Source organism: Hyperoodon ampullatus (genome assembly GCF_949752795.1).
Source record: "Hyperoodon ampullatus genome assembly, chromosome: 4".
NCBI classification, from domain to species: Eukaryota; Metazoa; Chordata; class Mammalia; order Artiodactyla; family Ziphiidae; genus Hyperoodon; species Hyperoodon ampullatus.
In genome coordinates, this window is record NC_136917.1 from 83,545,551 (window position 1) to 83,567,086 (window position 21,536).

The 21,536-nt window shown below is 40.9% G+C and overlaps 1 protein-coding gene across 1 annotated transcript in view; it reads right to left on the reverse strand.

Annotated features, from left to right (window-relative positions):
* The window catches only part of EPB41L4A (erythrocyte membrane protein band 4.1 like 4A), a gene marked incomplete at both ends in the record, with an annotated part of 179,736 nt that overhangs the window by 34,469 nt on the left and 123,731 nt on the right, over window positions 1–21,536 (reverse strand). The window contains 4 exons of the mRNA XM_079701588.1: window positions 101–148; window positions 6,492–6,605; window positions 7,589–7,672; window positions 10,198–10,288. Of these exons, the coding sequence (XP_079557714.1) occupies window positions 101–148; window positions 6,492–6,605; window positions 7,589–7,672; window positions 10,198–10,288 (337 nt within the window). The remainder of the gene's footprint in view (window positions 1–100; window positions 149–6,491; window positions 6,606–7,588; window positions 7,673–10,197; window positions 10,289–21,536) is intronic.

The window sequence follows — 21,536 nt, forward strand, 5'->3', positions numbered from 1 at the left end:
AACAAAACATTTTCCCCACTCCTGCCTCAGGTCTGGGCTGTGCTAATCTGCTAAGCCCCATCCCTCTCCCTTGACCCTCCTTCCAATTTGTTTTCTTTACCTCCTCCTCTGCTTTAGATCTGAGTCCTCACCACTGTTATGGGCTTTCCTATGGAAAACAAACAAACAAAGACATTAAGGAGAATAGAAAATTATCAGTTGGCTAAGGAAAGTATACCAAAATGAGTTTCACTTCAGTTAATGTACATCCCTTACAGAGTCATCCATTCACCAAACACGTCAATCACACATATATGCTGAGCCCTACAAGTGGTCCCAGAAACATAATACCAACTGGCCTCAAGAAGCCAGCAGTCTAGCAGGGGCTACAAACAGACCATAAATAACTATGCACAACATGTCTGGTAAATTCCATTCATCCAATGAAGGGGTTCATCTGTAGTTCCTAGGTCTGCAGGTGAAACCAAGTGCTAACCTAATTAGGCCCACCAAACCTAACCTGCCTCGCATGCTTTTTTTTGGGGGGGTGGCGGGGAGTGGGCTGTGTTTGATCTTCGTTGCTGTGCATGGACTTTCTCTAGTTGCAGCAAGCGGGGGCTACTTTTCATTGCAGTGCAGTGCCTTCTCTTGTTATGGAGCATGGGCTCTAGGTGTGTGGGTTTCAGTAGTTGTGGCACACGGGCTCAGTAGTTATGGCTCGTGGGCTCTAGAGCACGGGCTCAGTAGTTGTTGCGCACAGGCTTAGCTGCTCCACGGCATGTGGGATCTTCCCGGACGAGGGATCGAACCCGTGTCCCCTGCATTGGCAGGCGGATTCTCAGCCACTGCGCCACCAGGGAAGTCCTGCCTCGCGTGCTTTCAATTGATTTTAAACTAGATGCCCACAGCTTCCTTATACATAACACCTCTGACATATGGGTCACAAGAGTAATGGTTGCTTAAGTTGTTTTTCAGGAACTTGGAATTAGTTCTTGCCCAGTTCAGACCGGCTGAAACCACTCACCATTCGAATGGGCCTGCATGAGTGTCCAATGGATGACCTTTTGATGTCAGAGGGCCAAAACCTCCACCCTCAGAACATGTTAACTCCACCATTTTTTGAACATGTGTCCTATGAAGAGCCATGAAGCTCGACTACATTTGCACAGACCACCAATTACCTCCCTCTTCTTACCTCCAGTCACCTCTCCCCACGCCTCAGACCACCCTGCCCCTTTATCCCATGAATAGCCCTAAGCCCTATCTTCAGGGAGGCAGATTTGAGATTTGTTCTCCCTTCACCTTGCTTGGCTGTCTCGTGAATAAACTGTTTCTCTGGAGCAAACCTTGGCATCTCAGCATTTGGCTTGCTGCAAAGTTGGGCAAACAAACCCAATTCAGTAACACAATCAACCAAGCCTAGTTCTGCCATAATCTGACATCAGCTCTCACCCAAATGCCCTTTCCAACACCCTGGCCTCCATGTCCCTTGTCATCTTCTCTAATGACCTCTTCACTACAACTCAGCAACCCCATCATGGTCACACTTTGGACTTTATCATCTGTAACCATCCACAAACATGGTCACACCTTGGACTTTATCATCTGTAACCATCCACAAACTGCTCTCTGACTGAAATCTCCTCCCCTTCCTGAATACCACTTCCTATGTACCTTCAAACAGCTTCGATGGGGCACTCTGGTAAAATATGCGGGCTCTGTAGTCCTGAACATGAATCCCATCCCATCCATTGTTAAGCTGTGTGATTTAAACACATTACTTCTCTACTGAGCCTCAGTTTTTGTTTGTTTGTTTGTTTTTTGTGGTATGCGGGCCTCTCACTGTCGTAGTCTCTCCCGTTGCGGAGCACAGGCTCCGGACGTGCAGGCTCAGCGGCCATGGCTCATGGGCCCAGCCGCTCCGCAGCATGTGGGATCTTCCCAGACCGGGGCACGAACCCGTGTCCCCTGCACTGGCAGGCGGACTCTCAGCCACTGCGCCACCAGGGAAGCCCTGGAGGATCCTTTGAAAGCTGCTATCTGTAGGCCTTTTCCCTAGTATCTGTCCATATCCTACAGTGAGATTTTCTAATCTCATGCCTAGGAGATATAAGCCTGGCTTCTAGCGGTCTGGGAATAAAGAGAGATGGAAGCTATTTAGTAACCAGATTTTTCACTCTCTTGATTTTTCACATGGACACAATTTCTGTAACTCTTTTACAAATTAATCCTCTTCAACTAAAGCAAATAAATGCTAAAGTTTCTCACAGCTCTATCACTGGCTTTGTCTTTGCATTCTATCCACACTGTCTATCTAGACAGCCTCAGTTCTAGTTCATATTTCAACTAACACCTACGAGAAATCTATATTTCAGTCCAGATGGCTAATCTAGCTCCTGACTTATATCCAACAATCCACATAAATCCCGCACGTGGACTTCTCAAAGGTACCACAAATTCAACTTATCAACAACCAAACTCAGAGCTATCCTTTTTGAGCCTGTAATGTCCAGGTGGTTCTTATTTCAGTGCATCACACCTCAATCCATGAAACTGCACAAGCCCGGACTCATTCTTGACATCTGTCACTCCTTCACCCCTCATTTTGGTCCTTCTAGTCTCACTGCTTTTACCTCCTACAGGGACTCAAAACCACTCACTTCCTTATATCTCCACATCACCACCTTGGCACAAGCTCCCATTCTCTCTCGCCAGGACTCATATGCTGCCTGATCTATTTCCCCTACTACCTTCTCCCACCTTTTCTCCACAGGACAGTAAGGATCATCTTTACCCAATACAAATGCAACTGTGGTATCACCCCCTTAGAAAAACCACTGGTCTAATGACCAAAATCCTCAACAAAGTCCAGGTGTCCTTTGAGATCTGGCCTCATCTTTCTCTCTGGGCTCATTCCCAACGCATTTCTGTTCACTCGGTCCTTGAGCAACACTGGCTTTTCGGCCTTGCTCCCCACTCTGTTCCATCCCAAGGCCCCTGAATATGTTGCCCCCGTTCCTGGAATGATCTTTTCTCTTCTTGTCTGCTCTGGTCTCAGCACCTAGCTCAAGAATTCAACCTCAGGGAACACTTCCCCGACCTCCTTGACTCAAGGACTCAGCAAAACTTCCCTACTGGTGCTGGTTACACAAGTGTTTGGTTTGTTAAAATCTATCAAGCTGTTATACCTGTGATATGTGTACTTTTCTGGAGACATGTTAGGTTACAATAACAAGTTCTTATAAATCCCTCTAAGCACCCTATTAACTCCTCACTCAAGGACATAGAAAAGTTCTAACTGCATAGGCATTTGTGTGATTTGTGTATTTCTTCCCCAAATTGTAAGCTCCCAAAGGGCAGGGACTTTCTCTAGTGCTGTTTAACACAGTGCCTGGCATAAAGTAGGCACTAATTAACATTTCTGAGTGTGAAAATGGATAGGGGTGAAAATAACTTGTACTGGCTAGGAAGTATGCTGGCCTTCTTCTTCTAGAACAGGACTGCTTAAACAAGCAGGCTTCAGGGTCTCCATGAACCTTGAAAAATTCTATGAAAATCTGTACGTTTGTTTAATTAAGTACTTTTTCCTCCTCCGGAATGAATCCAACATTTCATCAGATTCTCAGAGAGTTTTATCACCCAAAAAGGTTAAGGATCAGTGTTCTAGACTCAGCCAGAATTTGATAGATTTATCCATTTAATGACAAACAACTGGCAAAATAGGAAATTTTGATATGTTTTGCAAAACATGTTATCTTGGCCATGCACAGCAAAATAGAATTTTCTATTATTAAATTTAAGTCCTTGAGATTTCTCCATGCTGATGACAAATCTCGGTTTTAAATGTCAGAGTTTATCCAGCTATGCAGGGATTTGTGCCCAAGGGCAAGGTAAATATGTGTGAAGATGAAACAAGACTGAGAAGGACAGGGCAATTATAGGACACTTAGAGTGGAAAGAAGCAAAGAGTGAGCTCTAGCTCTTTATACCAACATGCAGCAATGTCTAGTCTCCTCAAAACACACATGCCCAATAAGAGACCTTTCAAGTGCCACACAGAACCAGACAGAGGCCCTGATGCTCAGACAAAAAGACTCTCTATAAAATCAAAAGCCTTTCCTCTGGATGGTGCCAATGAAAGGATCCTCTGTCCACGCACCACAATTACTTCTCTGTATTTCACAGGAAGCCAGCAGAAAACGTATCTCAGTAAAAAAGTCATTAAGTCTGGATTTGGGAATACGTGTGCTCCGAACTATTTCAAGCAATTAGTTCAGGGGAAAAATGTAAATTTTGATAAATGATGTAAAAACTTGATAAATTCATTTTCAAGCATATTAAAATAAAAATGACCATCTGCTCAGTGTGTGTAATTATTTTATTTAGGGAATGCTGAAAAGGTACACTAATAATTTAGGATGAAAAACTATAAAAACCTATCTATTTAACAATCAAACAGTGCCAAATTCTTAATATATTTAGCAGTTCCCACTACCCACATCCCCTCAACACATATATACACACAAATACACTTTAAAGTGTTTTCCAGTGATGTTGCCTTGGTTTTAAGTGTTGTCCAAGATGAACCAATTGTTGGTAGGGAAGGAGGGCAGAAAATCTATTCCCCTGCCTTAAGTGATGACTCATTATCCCTGCCTTTTTCAGATGTACAGACCTGGATCCACTTCTAGACTGGAACAGTTACCCACAAGGAACAGCTACCATTTTCTCCCCAAGCCTGTTTTCTCATCTGTAAAAGTGAGATAATAATGCTGGGCCAGGGATTTTCCATCGGTTCTTAGTCCCATCTGGACCCACTGTTAATCTCCCCTGTATTGCCAAGACTGGAGGCCTTAATATCACATCTTCCTGGATTCCTATGCCACTTAGGCACTCAGGAGAGATTTGAAGGCAGGAGGAAAGGGCAAGTGATTTTGCTTCTGGCAGCACCTGTGGCACCCACTGTTGCACTCCTTACAACTGAGGGTTCCACAGTGTTAGCTATGGCGGTGGTACCTCTAGCAGTGGCAGCAAGAGTCACTCCTACAGTGGCGGAGCCCCCGGCAGTGCCAGCAGCAAGTACAGGCATCCGAGGGCCAGCTGAAAGGCGGAAGCAGCCTTGACTCTCTGGGTGACACCCCATCTCTCCTTTTACTCCTGGCCGCACAGTGTCCAGGTCGCAGACGTGCACCACTCTCTTGCCTTTTGCTCCTTCAGTCCTGCTCACGTTTGTGTACCAATCCCTACATTAATCCCTCTCTGCTGGAAAGGCCTAGGGACTGAATGATACATATGCCAATTTCCATAGGGGTATCATAAGGATTAAATGAGATAACACATAGCAAGTAATCTGCTCAGTACTTGGAACATGGTAAATGCCAGCTATTTTTCCATTATTCTATCTAATCGTGTTGCTCACGATCTAGCTCCCCCTTCTCAGTCCTACTAGGTGAAGGTGATGACCTTTCCCTTCTTAATAACCAAAGTATTTCAGTGAAGTTGGACCTGGTTTGAGAAAGCTGGGGATGAAGACTCTGGAAAACTGGCAGAAGTAGAAGACATCAAACAGGGATGGACCAGCAAGTGAGTACGAACAAGGGCAGAGAAAAGAGAAGGGCTTCTGCTTTCTAAATCTACAGTGTATACAAAAAGAGCCTTGACAGTTATCTGAAAACATGACCTGAACTTCTCATAATTATAAGTCACTTATAAAATACCATTTATGTAGGTACCCAAAGTAAAACACAGTCCCCATCAGGTAGAAATGAAATGAGTTTCTCTGGTAAGTGATTTCTAGGTCTTCCTCTCTTGGACCTGTCATATTGCCCAGGCTGCTTTGCAGAGACAGTCTAAAACTGCTAGATATGAATTTTTTTTAGTTAAGTACACACACGCAAATATAATCACACAAACAATGTGACCTGCTGGGTAAAATGTAACAGGATTCATTTTCTCTGTTCTTTGAAAGGGGTTTTACTCAAGTTTAAGCAACAGTATCAGTCCTGAGAGCAAAGCACTCAGTCTCAACTAAGAGATTTCTTTCTAAACATAATCCTATCTTCTCAGATCAAAACATTTAAATCTTTTATATATTAATATGTATCATTAATACAATATATATTATATACACTACATATTATATATACTATATAATATCCATTCTCAAAATACATTACATACATTTTTAAAAATTTAACTACAATACAGAAAGCGAGTTCCCATCAATATTTTATGAAATTATTCTCTGAAACTCTGGCTGTTTAAGAGAAATGCTTCAGGACCCCTAGCTTATTTTATCTCAATTAAAAACAAAACATAAACATATATCCTTATTGTGAAGCAATTACACTCTAATAAAGATGTTTAAAAAAAAAACAAAATCCAAAACATAAGCTCTCTGTTACCATGGGGAGACAAACAATCATGATACTATGAGAGTAACCTGTGATTAAAATGCGGCTGGGATCCAGAGCTTCTGTTGGGAATTTAAAACCAAGGGTCGTTCAGCTTACCTCCTCCTGGCGGGCTGTACAGAGTCATGGTCGCTCCCACACGAGGGGTTTCGGCGGCGCGCATAGGGGAACTTGGGAGATTTCGTGCGGTCATTCGGGGAGTTGTAGAGTCCGCTGGAGTGGAATAGGAAAGGTCAATGATGTCCGCAGAGGGCCTGGAGGAGCAACACCCTAAGCTGGATCTAGGGAAGTGTTCATGACTGCACATTTTTTACTTCCTGGGGAATACTGGATCATGGGCACATGGTTCTCTTTGCTGACAAGATTTCTTGAAAGAAAAGAGAAGTAAACAAATCATACAAATCTTCAGTCTGCAGGAACGGGTTTGTCTCACTGGCCTTCAACAGTAAGAAATCAACACACACAAATGGTGGCAATAACAACAACAATCCGCACTTATGATGAACCTACCACATGCCAGGTGCTGCCTGAACTGAGGGCTTTATATTCGTTATCTCAGCTTTTCTCCAGATCAACCCTAATCACCGAAGTACAATTATTAGGCCCATTTAACAGAAAAGAAAACAGAAATACAGAATGTTTAATTAAGCAGCCAAGTCAAGTAGCTAGGAAAGAGGCAGAGCTAGAATCTGAACCACTGTGTGGTCAGACCTGGAACCACCATAACTATATGGCCAGTAAGTTATGATGCAGGTCTGTTCCTGGTATGGTAGCTGTGAACAAAAGAAACTAAATATTTCTATATTTCTAGGAATAAAGGTCTACTAGAAGCACTATTCATGAGCTATAGTTTTCAACTCAAGTTTTTACAAGAACTATGAAATTGGGAAAATTACCATTAATATGTCATTTCGCATATTCTAATGACCACCAAGCCATCCTAATGCTCTTTCAGGCAGTTTCTTAGTATATACAAATTTTCCTTTCTGTCTTTCCAGGAGAAAGTTTCACGTTAGGACACATCCTGTTGACCTCTACTTCAGCAGTTCTCGGTCACACAGATTTAGGAATCTGACTGACTTGTCCACAGTTAGTCATCACCAGACACAAAGCAGTTGGATTCCATTATTTAACAAGCTGCAATTGCTAACCCCTTTTATACTGTTCTCCTTTATAAAAACAATGATTCTCTTTACCTCTGGGGGCCACTTTCTTCCCACGGCGCATGAGATTTGCTTCTTTGGGTAACAGGGCTGTTTTCATTCTTTGCTTTCTTAAAGCTTTAATTAAAAAATAAAAAGAGTGTAGAAATTAGCTAGAAAATAAAAGGAATTAATTAGCTAGAAAATAAAAGGAAATTAACTCACATACTTATTTCTTCAGTAAAATTATTTAACAAATGTTTTAAAATGTATTTTTATTTATACCTGTGACTCATTCCAGAAAGAATATAAAGTGGCTACCTTAATTTTTAAAAATACTTGTTTCCAGCAGTACTTTGGGGGTCTCTTTTCCCCTTCTTTCTTTCTAGTTTTACTTCTTTATGTCAACCAAATGCCGAGTCATCAATTGTTAAGAACCTTTCTAAAGAGTCCACCTGCAGGATAGGAAAAAAGGGCACCAGCAAGCCAAGAAAAGAAGGCTGATGAGAAAGGAAAGTTGGGTATCTGGGCTCATGAAGCTGGCTCCCTCTTTTCAGCAGTGGTCAGAGACCGCTGGCTTTGGCCTTGGGTCTGAATCTATGCAGGCTGGTCAGCTCTGGGCAGGTTCAGGCTACCCGAACTGACTTTCTCTGCCCCCTGCTTCTGCCGTATCTTGGCTTCATCCTTCCAAATCAGAATGACTTTCAAATGCTATTTCCTGACCTAGTATTATCTTTCCGCCCTAAGAATGTAAATATAACTGAGCTGTTATTCAATCCCAACAAATTGTTTTAGAAACACATGGGAGACACAAGGAAAGGATTCATCAGAACTCTTCCGTCACCAGGGGAGTAGAAGAGGTGTGCCACCTCTCACTTCCCCGGGAGACTCCACTTCAGAAAAAGATAGATCTACTTAACTCTGAATCCACTTTTAACACTGGCTTTTGAGGAATCCTCTATTTAATAGTCCTGGAATATAGTCATAGCAGAGTTCTTTGTAACGGTCAAGGAAGAGGAGAGAGAAAATAACAAGGTCATTTCAAAAAATGAAAATAAACTTGTACCCTAGCATACTATATTCATAGAGGAATTAATACAACATAAGCTTAAAAAATTAGATATTTGACAAAGGCACGTAACAGAGCATTAGTAGATAGCAGGTATGTTTTACTTATATATGAGCAATATATTATTCTTATAAAGGTTAAAAAATATTTGGAAGATCAAATTTCTAAAGTAAAACCTTACTTTTGAAATGAGGAAAAGTAATAAATATGGTAGATTTAATACAACAGTACAGAGTTTGAATGTGTTTAATAAATCAGAAAGAAAAGAGAAAAGGGAGATTGAGAAAGCAGTAAGGAGATGAAAGGGAAATTGAGAGAGCAGCGAAAGAATAATGAAATCCTGGGGGGCAAATTAATTGCATTCACTGACTGAGCTATTTCTCATCTGGAGCTTGAGTGGGAAAATTTGGCGACCCTTCAGGTATCAGTCCTATCGGCAAGAATGCAGTTACAGAGGGGATTGAACTCCTGTACATTCTAAAAAGGCTTGGGATCTGAATTTCATGCAAGATTACTGTTCTTATGTTGCACCTACCATAAGCATATCCTGTACATACAGATTAAGATGACTCACTAGCCACAGCCGTGAGGCTGACTAAGGGAAGCACAGTAAACGAAAGTGTAGGCAAAAGCAAAGAACTTGTCATTCCAAAAAGAAAACCTGTACAGGGAGCGTCCTATAATTAAACAAAACAAAATGATGGCAAAACTCTGGGGACACCCTGCAACTCTGAGAAATTTCATAACTTAGAATTATTTTGCTGCGAAATCATAAACTCTATCCCTCCAAGTAAAAACAACCCAGTTGAATGAAAACACCAGTATTTACTAATGAAAGATGGAGGAGATGATCTAAGCAGTCTCTCAAGGTCATGTACTTCTCACTGCTTGGACTTCTCCGTGATGCGTGTGGAGCAATCTCTATAGAGGAAGTGAGCTGATGAAAGCTACTTATTGTATGTGTAACATCCTGTTCCAGGAACATAATTCGAGATAGGAAAAAGTGATGCTGAAACAGCGTCTTAACAGAGAACAAGGCTGATCTTTCAGGGAAACAATCCACATAATATATTAAGAGAAGGTCTTTCTGCTGGGGGAGGCTGCTGGGAAAATTGGTGCAGGGGACCATGACGACTCTTTATACATATGCAATCACTGCCTTCTGAAACCCTGTGTCTCTAAATGCTATAAACCCTCTTTCTAGGGCCACAGTTCAACGCATCGCTGTAATGAACGCAGTACATTGAACGTGAATATGATCTACTTTACTTCCCAGGTCCCTCTGAGTTAGTCCATTATATCATGCCATTTAAAAAATCCCATGGAATTTTCACTCTGCTCAGAGAAGGCAGACCATACACTATCTGTTACTTCATCACGCTATGACAGCAGGAGCATTTCCTTCAAATGAGAGGGACATATCCTGATGTTTTATATTTCACTGGCATTTTAAAGTATTCTTTGGCCCACAGAGTTTTTTCATCAAAAGTACTAGTTAATTATCAGAGTGAAAAGATTCTTAACCTTGCCAACAGAAAAAAAAGCATTTCTGTAGCAGCATATAGTGGTGTGTGCTTTCAGTTAACTGACTGACCTTTTTATTGGTGAAGGTGCGAGAATTTTAGTTGTTCCTTCATTTTCTCCATTTTCCATGTTTGCAGTTACCCGATTTATGCTGTCTGATCCTAGTAGCAAAGAGGGGGAAAGAAAGAGATAGTGGAGAAGAAAAGAAAGGAGATAGTGGTCAGAAAAACACAAAGAAGCAAAACAAATATTTTAAAATGTAACTTCAGGGATGTCATGGCACATTGTATTGATAAATTTTAATTCCAAATACATAATGAATTGCCCAATAAATCTGAGCTACTATTTTCTGAAATGTACTAAGCCCTCAACATAACAATGTCCAAAGGGGTCTAGGTTATGGCACCACTTTAAAATGGTACCTTTTGAGACTTTAAGAGTTAAAAAGTCCCCACATCAACTGTTAAAATAAGAATCTAAGATATTTAGTACTATTATATTGGAATGTAAGCCATTCCAATCGGTCCTTGATAACTACGTGTGAAAAAGTTACTGTTTCTTGGCATGCCATGACAACGCTCATTCTCAATCAAACCTACCCAAAATATTTTGAACCTGAAAATATTCCAACTCATAATGCAAATGGCAAAACCAGAGTAATATAGACGTGAATTGTATCACTCACATAAAAAGAAGTTTTCAAATGTTTTTTAATGTCAATATCCCTTAAAGTCTAAAACTGACTTTTTAAAAGCTTTTATTCCGCAGATTTGCATACACGCTAGATGAACCAGCAGAGGGAGCCCCCAGCAGACACAATGTTGGAAATCATGATCCAAATAAAGTGCAACAGATGGGCCCATCCAGGAAGTCTGGATCCCATTCTTGGGAGGGAGGTAGATAAGCCTGCAGGGGTGAGATGTGCAGCGCTGATGAGGAGTCTTCTTTTCTCTAGCGGCGTGCCCCTCACTCTGGGAGGTACAGGGGAAACTAGGGAGGGGATGTCCGAAGCCCTTGTTCGATTAACCACGTGGCAGGCAGGTGTGTCTTCCTCAGAAAGGCATCTTGTATGTCCACGGATCAGGTCCTTCAATCCAAAGAGTAATCACCCCTAATGGTTTTCGAGTCGTGAGGTGAGTCTGTAATACTAATAAGAGCTAATATTTACTGAGCACTTAACCATGTGTTGGGTGCTGCCCCAAGTACTTCCGGGTCTTTTTAATCATATAATCCTCAAAATAATCCTCTAAGGTAGATACTAATATTATCTCCATTTTTAAAGATAAGAAAAACAGGACTTTGCCAAGGTCCCACAGCTCATGAGTTGGGGGGAGGGGAGCAGCTTTAAAACCCAGCAGTCCGGCTCCTGAGTCTTAGCTCTAAGCCACCACAATACACAGCCTTCCATGACCACCTGCACCTCATCCTCAAAAATCAGTCTAAAGTAAGGGTCCACTGGGAGAAACAGACTCTTTAGAAGTGAAAAGAATGTCCAATGAGGGGACTTCCCTGGTGGTCCTGTGGGTATGACTCCGTGCTCCCAATGCAGGGGGTCCGGGTTCGATCCCTGGTCGGGGAACTAGCTCCCGCATGCATGCCACAACTAAGAGTTCGCATGCTGCAACTAAGACCTGGCACAGCCAAAATAAATAAATAAATATTAAAAAAAAAATGTCCAATGAGAAGAATATTTAATAGCCAACTAAGAGAAGAATTCTCTCTCAAGGGCAACCAACACTGAAAGACAACAAGAGAAACAAGTGAGCACCCCAAAGTTGGCCATTCCCTCCAGAACACTTGGAGGCAGGTTTGGCTACTCATCAGGAATGATAAACATTAAGGCATACACCTTGAACACAGAAAGAAAACAGTGGTTCCAAATAAGAGCTCCAAAAACTATTATTACAAGGAATTTGACATGGATTCAATATCTGCATTTTGTTCCTATTTTGGAACCCTGAAATGAAAAGGTGAACCTGAAGATATGTGGCATTAAAGGTACGCTCATGTGGGAGCAACATTCAGAATCCAGGCATTAGAAAACAATAACATTGAGATCTATGGGAAATTTCACCAGGTATAATAAGTGGAACACAACCAACTCCCGTGAACAACCCCATGTGCTATAAGACATCAGAGTGGCCAGTCACTGTCTATTTTGCCATAACCCTTAATAAAAATCACCTAGGCAGATTCCCAAAATTGCAGGTGCAGATTTGAGATGGAGCTGCTTCTCAAAACTGGAATTCCATGTGGTATGGCCCTGGGACAGTGGCAGGAGGGATTAATTCATTTGTGCCCCAGACAGAATTACCCCAACATATTTTTAATTGTTTTGAATACATGTTTTTAAAATGTGGTATTGTTTTCAGCAGGTATTATTAATTTATACTGCAAGGGACCCTCATGTACCCAAGGCTATTTCCCAGGCTGGGGGGGTATGGCAGGGGGCGGAGGGCACAGCAGGGAGACCAAAGCCCAAATGCCCAGTGGCAATAAGAGCAGTGGAAGAAGCACTGAGTGAAGGCGAGCATCACTGTTAACTGAATCCCTGCACAACTAGCTTGTGGATAAGCCTGGGTTTGCTCCAAGTCTCATCTCTTTAGATTGAGCAGTGCTTTCTTTTTGTTTTTTTGCTTGTTTATTTTTTGTTGGAGTGTAGTTGATTTACAATATTGTGTTACTTTCTGCTGTACAGCAAAGTGAATCAGTTATACATACACACATATCTACTCTTTCATTACAGAGTACTGAGTAGAGTTCCCTGTGCTATATAGTAGGTCCTTATTAGTTATCTATTTTATATATAGTAATGTGTATATGTCAATCCCAATCTCCCAGTTTACCCATCCCTCCCTCTCCCGCCTGGTAACCATAATACTGTTGAGCAGTCTTATTCTAACAACCTTGGGGAAAGTGAGGCTGCCTGATCACTTTCACCTGGTTTCCTTCCGAAGCTTCCAAAAACTGAATAAACAGGTAGATCAAAAACTGAGCACTGCCTTAAAATAAAAAAATTTCAAACTATATATACATGCGTTTTTTCTTAAAGAAACCAACATTAGGTTATTCACAATATCTAAATCATAATTCTTTTTTTTTTTTTTTTTTTTGGTACACGGGCCTCTCACTGCTGTGGCCTCTCCCCCGTTGTGGAGCACAGGCTCTGGACGCGCAGGCTCAGCAGCCATGGCTCACGGGCCCAGCTGCTCCACGGCATGTGGGATCCTCCCGGACCAGAGCACGAACCCGCATCCCCTGCATCGGCAGGCGGACTCTCAACCACTGCGCCACCAGGGAAGCCCTAAATCATAATTCTTGACATCAAACACTAGATCTATGGTTTTCCCAAAGAATTTCAGGAACAAAAATCACACACAAGCTCTCTCTCAGACACTCACAAACACCATAGCCAGGCTTCTTCAAAATAAACTGTTTGACAAGACTATTTTACTAACATAAAATGGTATATATGTTAGTCATATAACTCTCATATATACATCATAACTAGATAGGGTAATACAACTTAATTTATGGTTCTTTTATATTCAAAACAGTGTACTACTAACCAAAAAATCTGCTTATATGTATTTTCCTCCTCTATAGCTATGTGAACTGGACAAGCCTATGGTGTAAAAGCCTTACTAGGAAAACAGACTATAAGGAGAAAAGCTACTTACAAGCCTTAACTCAGTGGGAGCACTTCTGAAATATTCAATCATGTAATATTCATTCATATAATATTCATATCTTAACTATAAATTACTCTTTTCTATTCATGAACGTAGGGCTCTTAAAAAGCCCTAATTAGGCAGTACTTATTAGCTTTATGTTACTAAGTGTGCACTTAAAAGTAATAACTACTTTTTCAATTTTATTTTATTTTATTTTCAGCTGTGTTGGGTCTTCGTTGCTGTGCGCGGGCTTGTCTCTAGTTGCGGCGAGCGGAGGCCACCCTTCTTTGTGGTGCGCGGGCTTCTCATTGTGGTGGCTTCTCTATTGTTGCAGAGCACGGGCTCTAGGTGCACAGGCTTCAGTAGTTGCGGCACATGGGCTCAGTAGTTGTGGCTCGTGGGCTCTAGAGCACAGGCTCAGTAGTTGTGGCACATGGGCTTAGCTGCTCCGCAGCATGTGGGATCTTCCCAGACCAGGGATCGAACCCGTGTCGCCTGAACTTTAAAATAGTTCCATTTTAAAGAGAAAAAGGAAGAGCCAAATATTAACTAAAATAATTAATTGATAACAATGGAATTTCAGGCATTGCTCCAGGAGAAATTTTGAGGCTGAAGAAATCGTTTTTCACCACTCCTTATAATGGACCACCAGAAAAGAATAAAACATACATATATGAACGGTTGAACAAATTTATTATAAAGTGAACAGCTATTTAACTACTACCCACATCAAGATATAAAACATTAAGGGAAATTTTCCTACACTACACAATCACTCCATTTGGTGTAACTCTTCCTTTCAGATAAGGCCAAACAGTTGTTTTCCATCTAAAATATCTAGAAACACAAATTATCATGTACATATTTCATAAAATATTAATAATATACATAATAAAATTATTAAAATTTAAAATTATTAATAAAAGTGAATAGGCCCTCAAAATCTTAATAAAATGAAGGACATATCATTGTGCTCCCGTGATTGCCAGCACAGTGTCTTATACATGGTGAGTACTCAGTGAAGGTCTGCTTATTATAGAGGATGTATTTCTGTTTCTACTATTTTTTCCACTAGAAGGGAAAATTCAGGATAATGGTATTATGTTTAAAATGTGTCAAAACCAAGACAAAAAAAAAAATCTGGATGTGGCCATATGGGAAATTCGGGATGAGAGATGACATGCACCACATCCTACAAGCCGGGGCTACTTCTTAGAGCTTTAAAAGCAGCCTTCCACCATAGCATGCAATTCTTTTCTACTCTTTTAAATGAAAGTCACAGATTACCTACAACAAAGGTCAGTTATTGACATATGGTTACTAAGGCTCCTAGGTTAATCTGTATTTTATTTTACATAAACTATCAACACTAGCAAGACCAGTTAGAATTAGAAGCATCCAGTTCACTTTCCATATTGTTCACACTAAAAAGACAAAGGACTTGGGACTTCCCTGGCAGTCCAGTGGTTAAGACTCTGCACTTTCACTGCAGGGGGCAAGGGAACATCCCTGGTGGGGGAACTAAGATCTTGCATGCTGCACGCAGGGCCTGGGTAGGGGAAAAGACAAAGGGATGAGACTGGTCACATGTGGAAGAATAAGTTTATCAGGAGACTGCTACAGTTTATTAAGGAGCCAAATCTAGCTCATGACCCGTGATCATTTTTGTTTCTGGACTGTTAGACACTACAGCTTAATACGAGCGCACATAATTCCCTACCAGTTAGGCAGCAGTGCAGTGCCAGTGTCCACAGCTCCATGGTCTTGTCTGTTAATTTTTTAACACCCTATATGCAAATGATTCCAGCCTGTGTGCACCGGACCACGACCAAGCTATTGTGTGGTTTGGCTCTGTTCACGATTGAGCGCCCTCATCGTAAGTGACCCTCGCCTTTGGTTCAAGAAGAGTGGCTGTCTGAAACAGAATCAACTTTCCCAGGATCTGTTTAGCTACTTGGTCTGGGGGCAATTCTTAAAAGTCAACCGGTGATGTCAAGATTTCAAGATGTGGTGCTGAATCCATATGGATGTTCAATTACAAAAACACTTTGCATTTAAATAGTATTATGAGTTTCAAAAAGTTCATAGCTCAGTTTTACACCTGTCAACCTTAGTTAAATGATTGATACTATTTAAATGTTGCCATTGCTTTGAATTTACAGAGTGGGTATGGAGGATGAACGTGTGACATTAAAAGAAAAAATAGAGAATGCCTTCTTCTGTTAAATGGGGAGAAGAACAAATAGCCAATAAGTTAAGCTGCATTGTAACATATACATGATTTCATTTTTAAAACTCTCAAATATGATACACTTGTAAACTTTTAGGTTAAATTTCATCTCACTTATTTTCATTTTCTTTTCTGATCTATGTTTTTAAAAAACTGTATCTGATCCTTGATACAAATAATCAGGACAGATTTTAACTATTCCCAACACAACAGATTATTAGGTTTCAGTAAACACAATCTGATTTCATATTATCTGACCCAGAATGACTTATCAGAAGAAATGTGATATTCATGAATTAAGAATGAGCTAATAACTGGAAATACATTTTAGCTCTCGTTTTCACACTGATAGTACAAAATCACTTTGCCTTGGTTTCACCAACTTTAGATTGGGTTACTATGAAAAAAAAAAGACAGATGGTAGAGCAACTTAGCAAAAATAAAACATATTTTTCTAACACCATGAATTACAGTCAAACAGTAAAATGACCAAGGAAACCTCACATATATTCATTTTTTTCCCTATCATCATGAAAGGTTTTATATTTGGCAGAACTGACACTCATTAAATTACATAAAACACAATTAAATTTCAAAACACACGATTTGGAAAATAAAAGTGTTTCAGTGTCCAGTGGCTAATTTTTTAAAGTTCAAATGCCTGACATCAGCCCATTCATCCCAAAGAGGCAGCCAGACCCCTGCTTCTCCGTTTCTGTATTCAAAAGTCCCAAGGGTGATATTTAAACAGTTACTTCTTTACCATAAACATACAGACTTTTAAGACACTGATTTTGCTACATGTCAACTGCAAGATCAAACAACGCATTCTACTAGAAAGCTGTAGGGCAGATTATAAAGAGTGGGTGCAGGTGAGAAAGATGCTAGGAAAATATGTCTATGCACGAAAGATCCCTTCCCTGGTTGGTCTGCTTCCAATTTCTTCTTCCCTGACGCAGCACTCTCCTGGATCCCTTTGCTTTCCTCATGACCAAACGGTCAACTTGGGAGCATGAGATGAAGGCACTTCATCCTCTGCCTGAGCTACAGAGGCACACACACTGAGAGGTGGTCACAAACACACTTCCTTTCAGGTCAGAAGGCCAGGTTCAAAACCAAGAAAGGCCCTTCTCAGCATCTGTTTACTCCCTCAGGCCCTCAGAGTAGAACGAAAGGGCTGTACCAACTGAAGAACTTGTGATCTACACCTGCATATGCTTGAGGGGCTGCCAGATGCACTAACAGCAGAGGGGAGCCCGTCTTTCCTTTCAGCCCTCCTAGGCCCAATGCCAACACCTCTCTGTGAATGGTTGGCTGGAAGCAGGAAGTGTGGCAAATCTCTTAGATATCAAGTTTTTTCTTCCTGTGATAGGAGGACACAGTTTGAGGGAAGAAAACAGAATAAATGCTCACATCCTATCCCGGTACTCTCTTGCACTCCCCCCAGCCTACCACCTCCAACCCCCATCAGCGACACAATTTTGAGCAACATACCACAAACCTTCTCCAGCCATCTCTTCTCAAGCCCCCTATTTATGCTCACTTGGTCTAGGGCAGGTGGACGGTTCCACACCTGACCTAAAGTTGGTTCTGTTCCAGAGGAGTGTGCTAGGCCACTGCTCTAGAGGTTTTATTTGATGTAATTACAGTAGCATATAAAGTATATACAAATACAAAATACGTGTAATTGTGTGTAAAGATCACTTTAAAAAGACTTATTTGACTCAGGCAAAATTGAGAACATTTTTGGTTTTTTCTGTTTCCATGTTTGAGTTCATATCTAGGAGGCTTTAACTCAGGGTTCTTTAAGCTTTTTACACAAGTACTCACTAAAAGAATTTGAAAAATGATGTACCTCAGTGCATGTTTGTAAGATGATATCTAACATTTTGCATCAAAAGTTTAAATAGGGCTTCCCTGGTGGCACAGTGGTTGAGAGTCCTCCTGCCGATGCAGGGGACATGGGTTTGTGCCCCGGGCTGGGAAGATCCCACATGCCGCGGAGCGGCTGGGCCTGTGAGCCATGGCCGCTGAGCCTGCGCGTCCGGAGCCAGTGCTCCGCAACGGGAGAGGCCACAACACTGAGAGGCCCGCGTACCGCAAAAAATAAAATAAAATAAAATAAAATAATTTAAAAAAAAAAGAAGTTTAAATAGTACCAAAGGATGCCATTTGCAGCATACAGTAAATATTGACATTTTAAAATGTAACTGTTTCCAATCTCTATGTTCATAGAGAACAGTCTGGTGGTTGCCAAGGGGGAAGTAGCTGGGGGAAGTATGGAGTGGGAGGTTGGTTAGCAGGTGTAAGCTTTATATATAAGAGGGATAAACAGCAAGGTCCTACTGTACAGCACAGAGAACTACATATAATATCCTATAAAAAACCATAATGGAAAAGAATATAAAAAATAATATATATTTATATATATATATATATGTATAACTGAATCACCTTGCTGTATAGCAGAAATTAACACAACATTGTAAATCAACTATAGTTCAATAAAAATATTAAAACTGAAAAAAAATGGGCTTCCCTGGTGGTGCAATGGTTGAGAGTCCGCCTGCCGCTGCAGGGGACACGGGTTCGGGCCCCAGTCCGGGAAGATCCCACATGCTGCGGAGCGGCTGGGCCCATGAGCCATGGCCGCTGAGCCTGCGCGTCCGAAGCCTGTGCTCTGCAACGGGAGAGGCCACAACAGTGAGAGGCCCACATACCGCAAAAAAAAAAAAAACTGAAAAAGAATCAATTAATTAAATGTAACTGTTTCATGACTTTCTTGAATATAACCAGTGTAATAAAATACCATAGAAATTTGATATCTAGTCATTAATTTTAAAAATACATGAAATGAGTTTAGCATTTGGAAATTTCATAGCATGTTTCTCTTGTAGTTGCAATTCAATTCCATCTCCTCTGCAAAAATGTATCCCAAAGTAATATGTTTTATACTTGAAAGTTTTTATTCATCACTCTATCTTACTTGTGACAAAAAAAAATAGAAATAAAGTAAAAGTTTTATTTCCCATGACCATAAAGCTCTACATGGTAAAAATTTTTTCTGAACCAAGTTATCATTACAATTATTAATAGCATATTATTAGCATACCATATGAATGCTGATAAATAATTATTAAATATAAAAAGTAAGTTTTTATTGAAAAGTAATTCTTAGTGAGATAAACAGGGTAGTTTTTTTTTCCCAGTGATTACATGGATCTACCCATTCAAGAATATTTTGTGCTAAAATGAAACAGTTTAGCAACAATTCTGCCTTATTTTTATTTGGATAGATTTTCAATGCTGAGAAACCCTGTTCGCATTACGTAGAGATTTATATTATTCTGTTAAGTATTCTGTTATAAAGATATCATCAGTGTCCCAAAGAACTTCTAAGAGTTACATGTAGACCTATAACTCTACAAGTAGTGATACATTATCTAAAATTATTTTGAATTTTCTATCAGGTGGCAAATCAGTTGGGTTCTCCACCAATTTTGCTGAAAGCCAAAATGAGAAAATGACATGCAAGGATGTGTCACTTGACAATTAAGGTCATTTTACTTTCCCAACACCAACCTAGGAGGTTTAACATTTAAAGACAAAGCAGTATAACAGATTCTGAATGGGAAAAACGTCTGCCTTTCTTTTAGAAAATGGGAAAATGTCCATTGGGAAGGGGCAAGCCTACTATCACAGGCAGACTGCTTTGAGGAAAGAGAATCTGGAAATTGATTCGATCAAAACTGCCTGGGCCCACATAACCCTTTGGAAGCCCTCCTGTATCTCCTCCCCACCAGGGGCTGCACACTCAGTTCGAAATCTTCTTTCCTAATCCACCCGTCCTTCAAAATCCACTTCCTTCACAACAGCATCATGGATTACACATTTAGCCATAAGCAAACTATCCTCCTGGACACCTACAACTCTTTCCGTGCTCCAATCCATGATACCTGACACGTGTGCCCATATTTCAGTTTCTACCTCTTCAGTCTGACAAAGTGGTTAACCATACAAGTCATACAAACCCAAATATGTTTCTCAGCTCTGCCAATTTACCCACTGTGTGATCTTGGACAAGTTATTAAACCTCTTTGGGTCTCAGTTTTCTCATCTGTAGAATGGAGATATCACCAACTCCTTATATATTGGATATGAGGATTACATTAGTTAATTTCTAGAAAGCATTTAGACAGTGCTTGGCATTTAGCAAGTGCTAAATAACTGCTGTATTCTTTCTATATGATGAAATTCCTCTAGATCAGGGGCCAAGTTTTATTCATTTCCCATGCTCCATGGAATAGGGTCTGCACTGGGTGTTTTTTCCAGCACCATCAAGTAATTCTTCAATTCTCAGCAGACACTGACTGGGTATCCTGCAATTCAGCTCTATCCTGACACTATCTACCTGGTAGTGTCAGATCCCACAGGTTAAAGGCTCAGCCCCACAAGACTGCCCTCACTTTAGATACCTGTTACAAGTCCAGGTTGCCACCTGTGCTTCTGACCAACAGGCTATAGATCAGAGGTTCCCAAGAACCCCTTCTAAGATTCAATTCATTTGTTAAATCAGCTAACAGAACTCAGACAATCAGTTACTTACTAGATTGCTGGTTTATTATATATAAAAGGATGTAACTCAGAAACACCCAGATGAAGAGATGCACAGAGCAAGGTACATGGAAAGGGGCATAGAACTTCCATGCTGTAAGCACGCCACTCTTTCCACATCTAGATCTACGTGTTCACCAACCCCTCAGAACCCCATCTTTTCTAGGTTTTTATTACAAAAAAGAATCCCAGGCATAATTGATGCAATCAATTACATAGGCATGACTGATGAAATTACTGGCCATTGGTGATTGATTCAACCGCCAGTGCTTCTCACCTCCCCAGAAATCAAGGAATGGGACTGAAGTTTCCAACCCTCTATTCAAGTTTAGTTTCCCTGGCAACAAGCGCCCCCTCCTTGTTTGGGGCTTTCCAGAAGTCATCTCATTACCATAAATTCAGGTGTGCTTAAAAGGGGCTTGTTATGAATAACAAAAGATGCTCCTTTCACCTTTAGGGTTCTTATCACTTAGGAAATTCCAAGTGTTTTAGGAGCTCAGTGCCGAAATGGGGATGAAGGCCAAATGATTATTTATTATTATTTTTTAATGTCCCCATTGGAGTATAATTGCTTTACATTGTTGTGTTAGTTGCTGCTGTATAACAAAGTGAATCAGCTATACATATACACATATCACCATGTCCCCTCTCTCTTGCATCTCCCTCCCACCCTCCCTATCCCACCCCTCTAGGTGGTCACAAAGCACCAAGCTGATCTCCCTGTGCTATGTGGCTGCTTCCCACTAGCTATCTACTTTACATTTGGTAGTGTATAGATGTCAATGCCACTCTCTCACTTTGTCCCAGTTTACCCTTCCCCCTGCCCGTGTCCTCAAGTCCATTCTCTATGTCTGTGTCTTTATTCCTGTCCTGCCCATAGGTTCTTCAGAA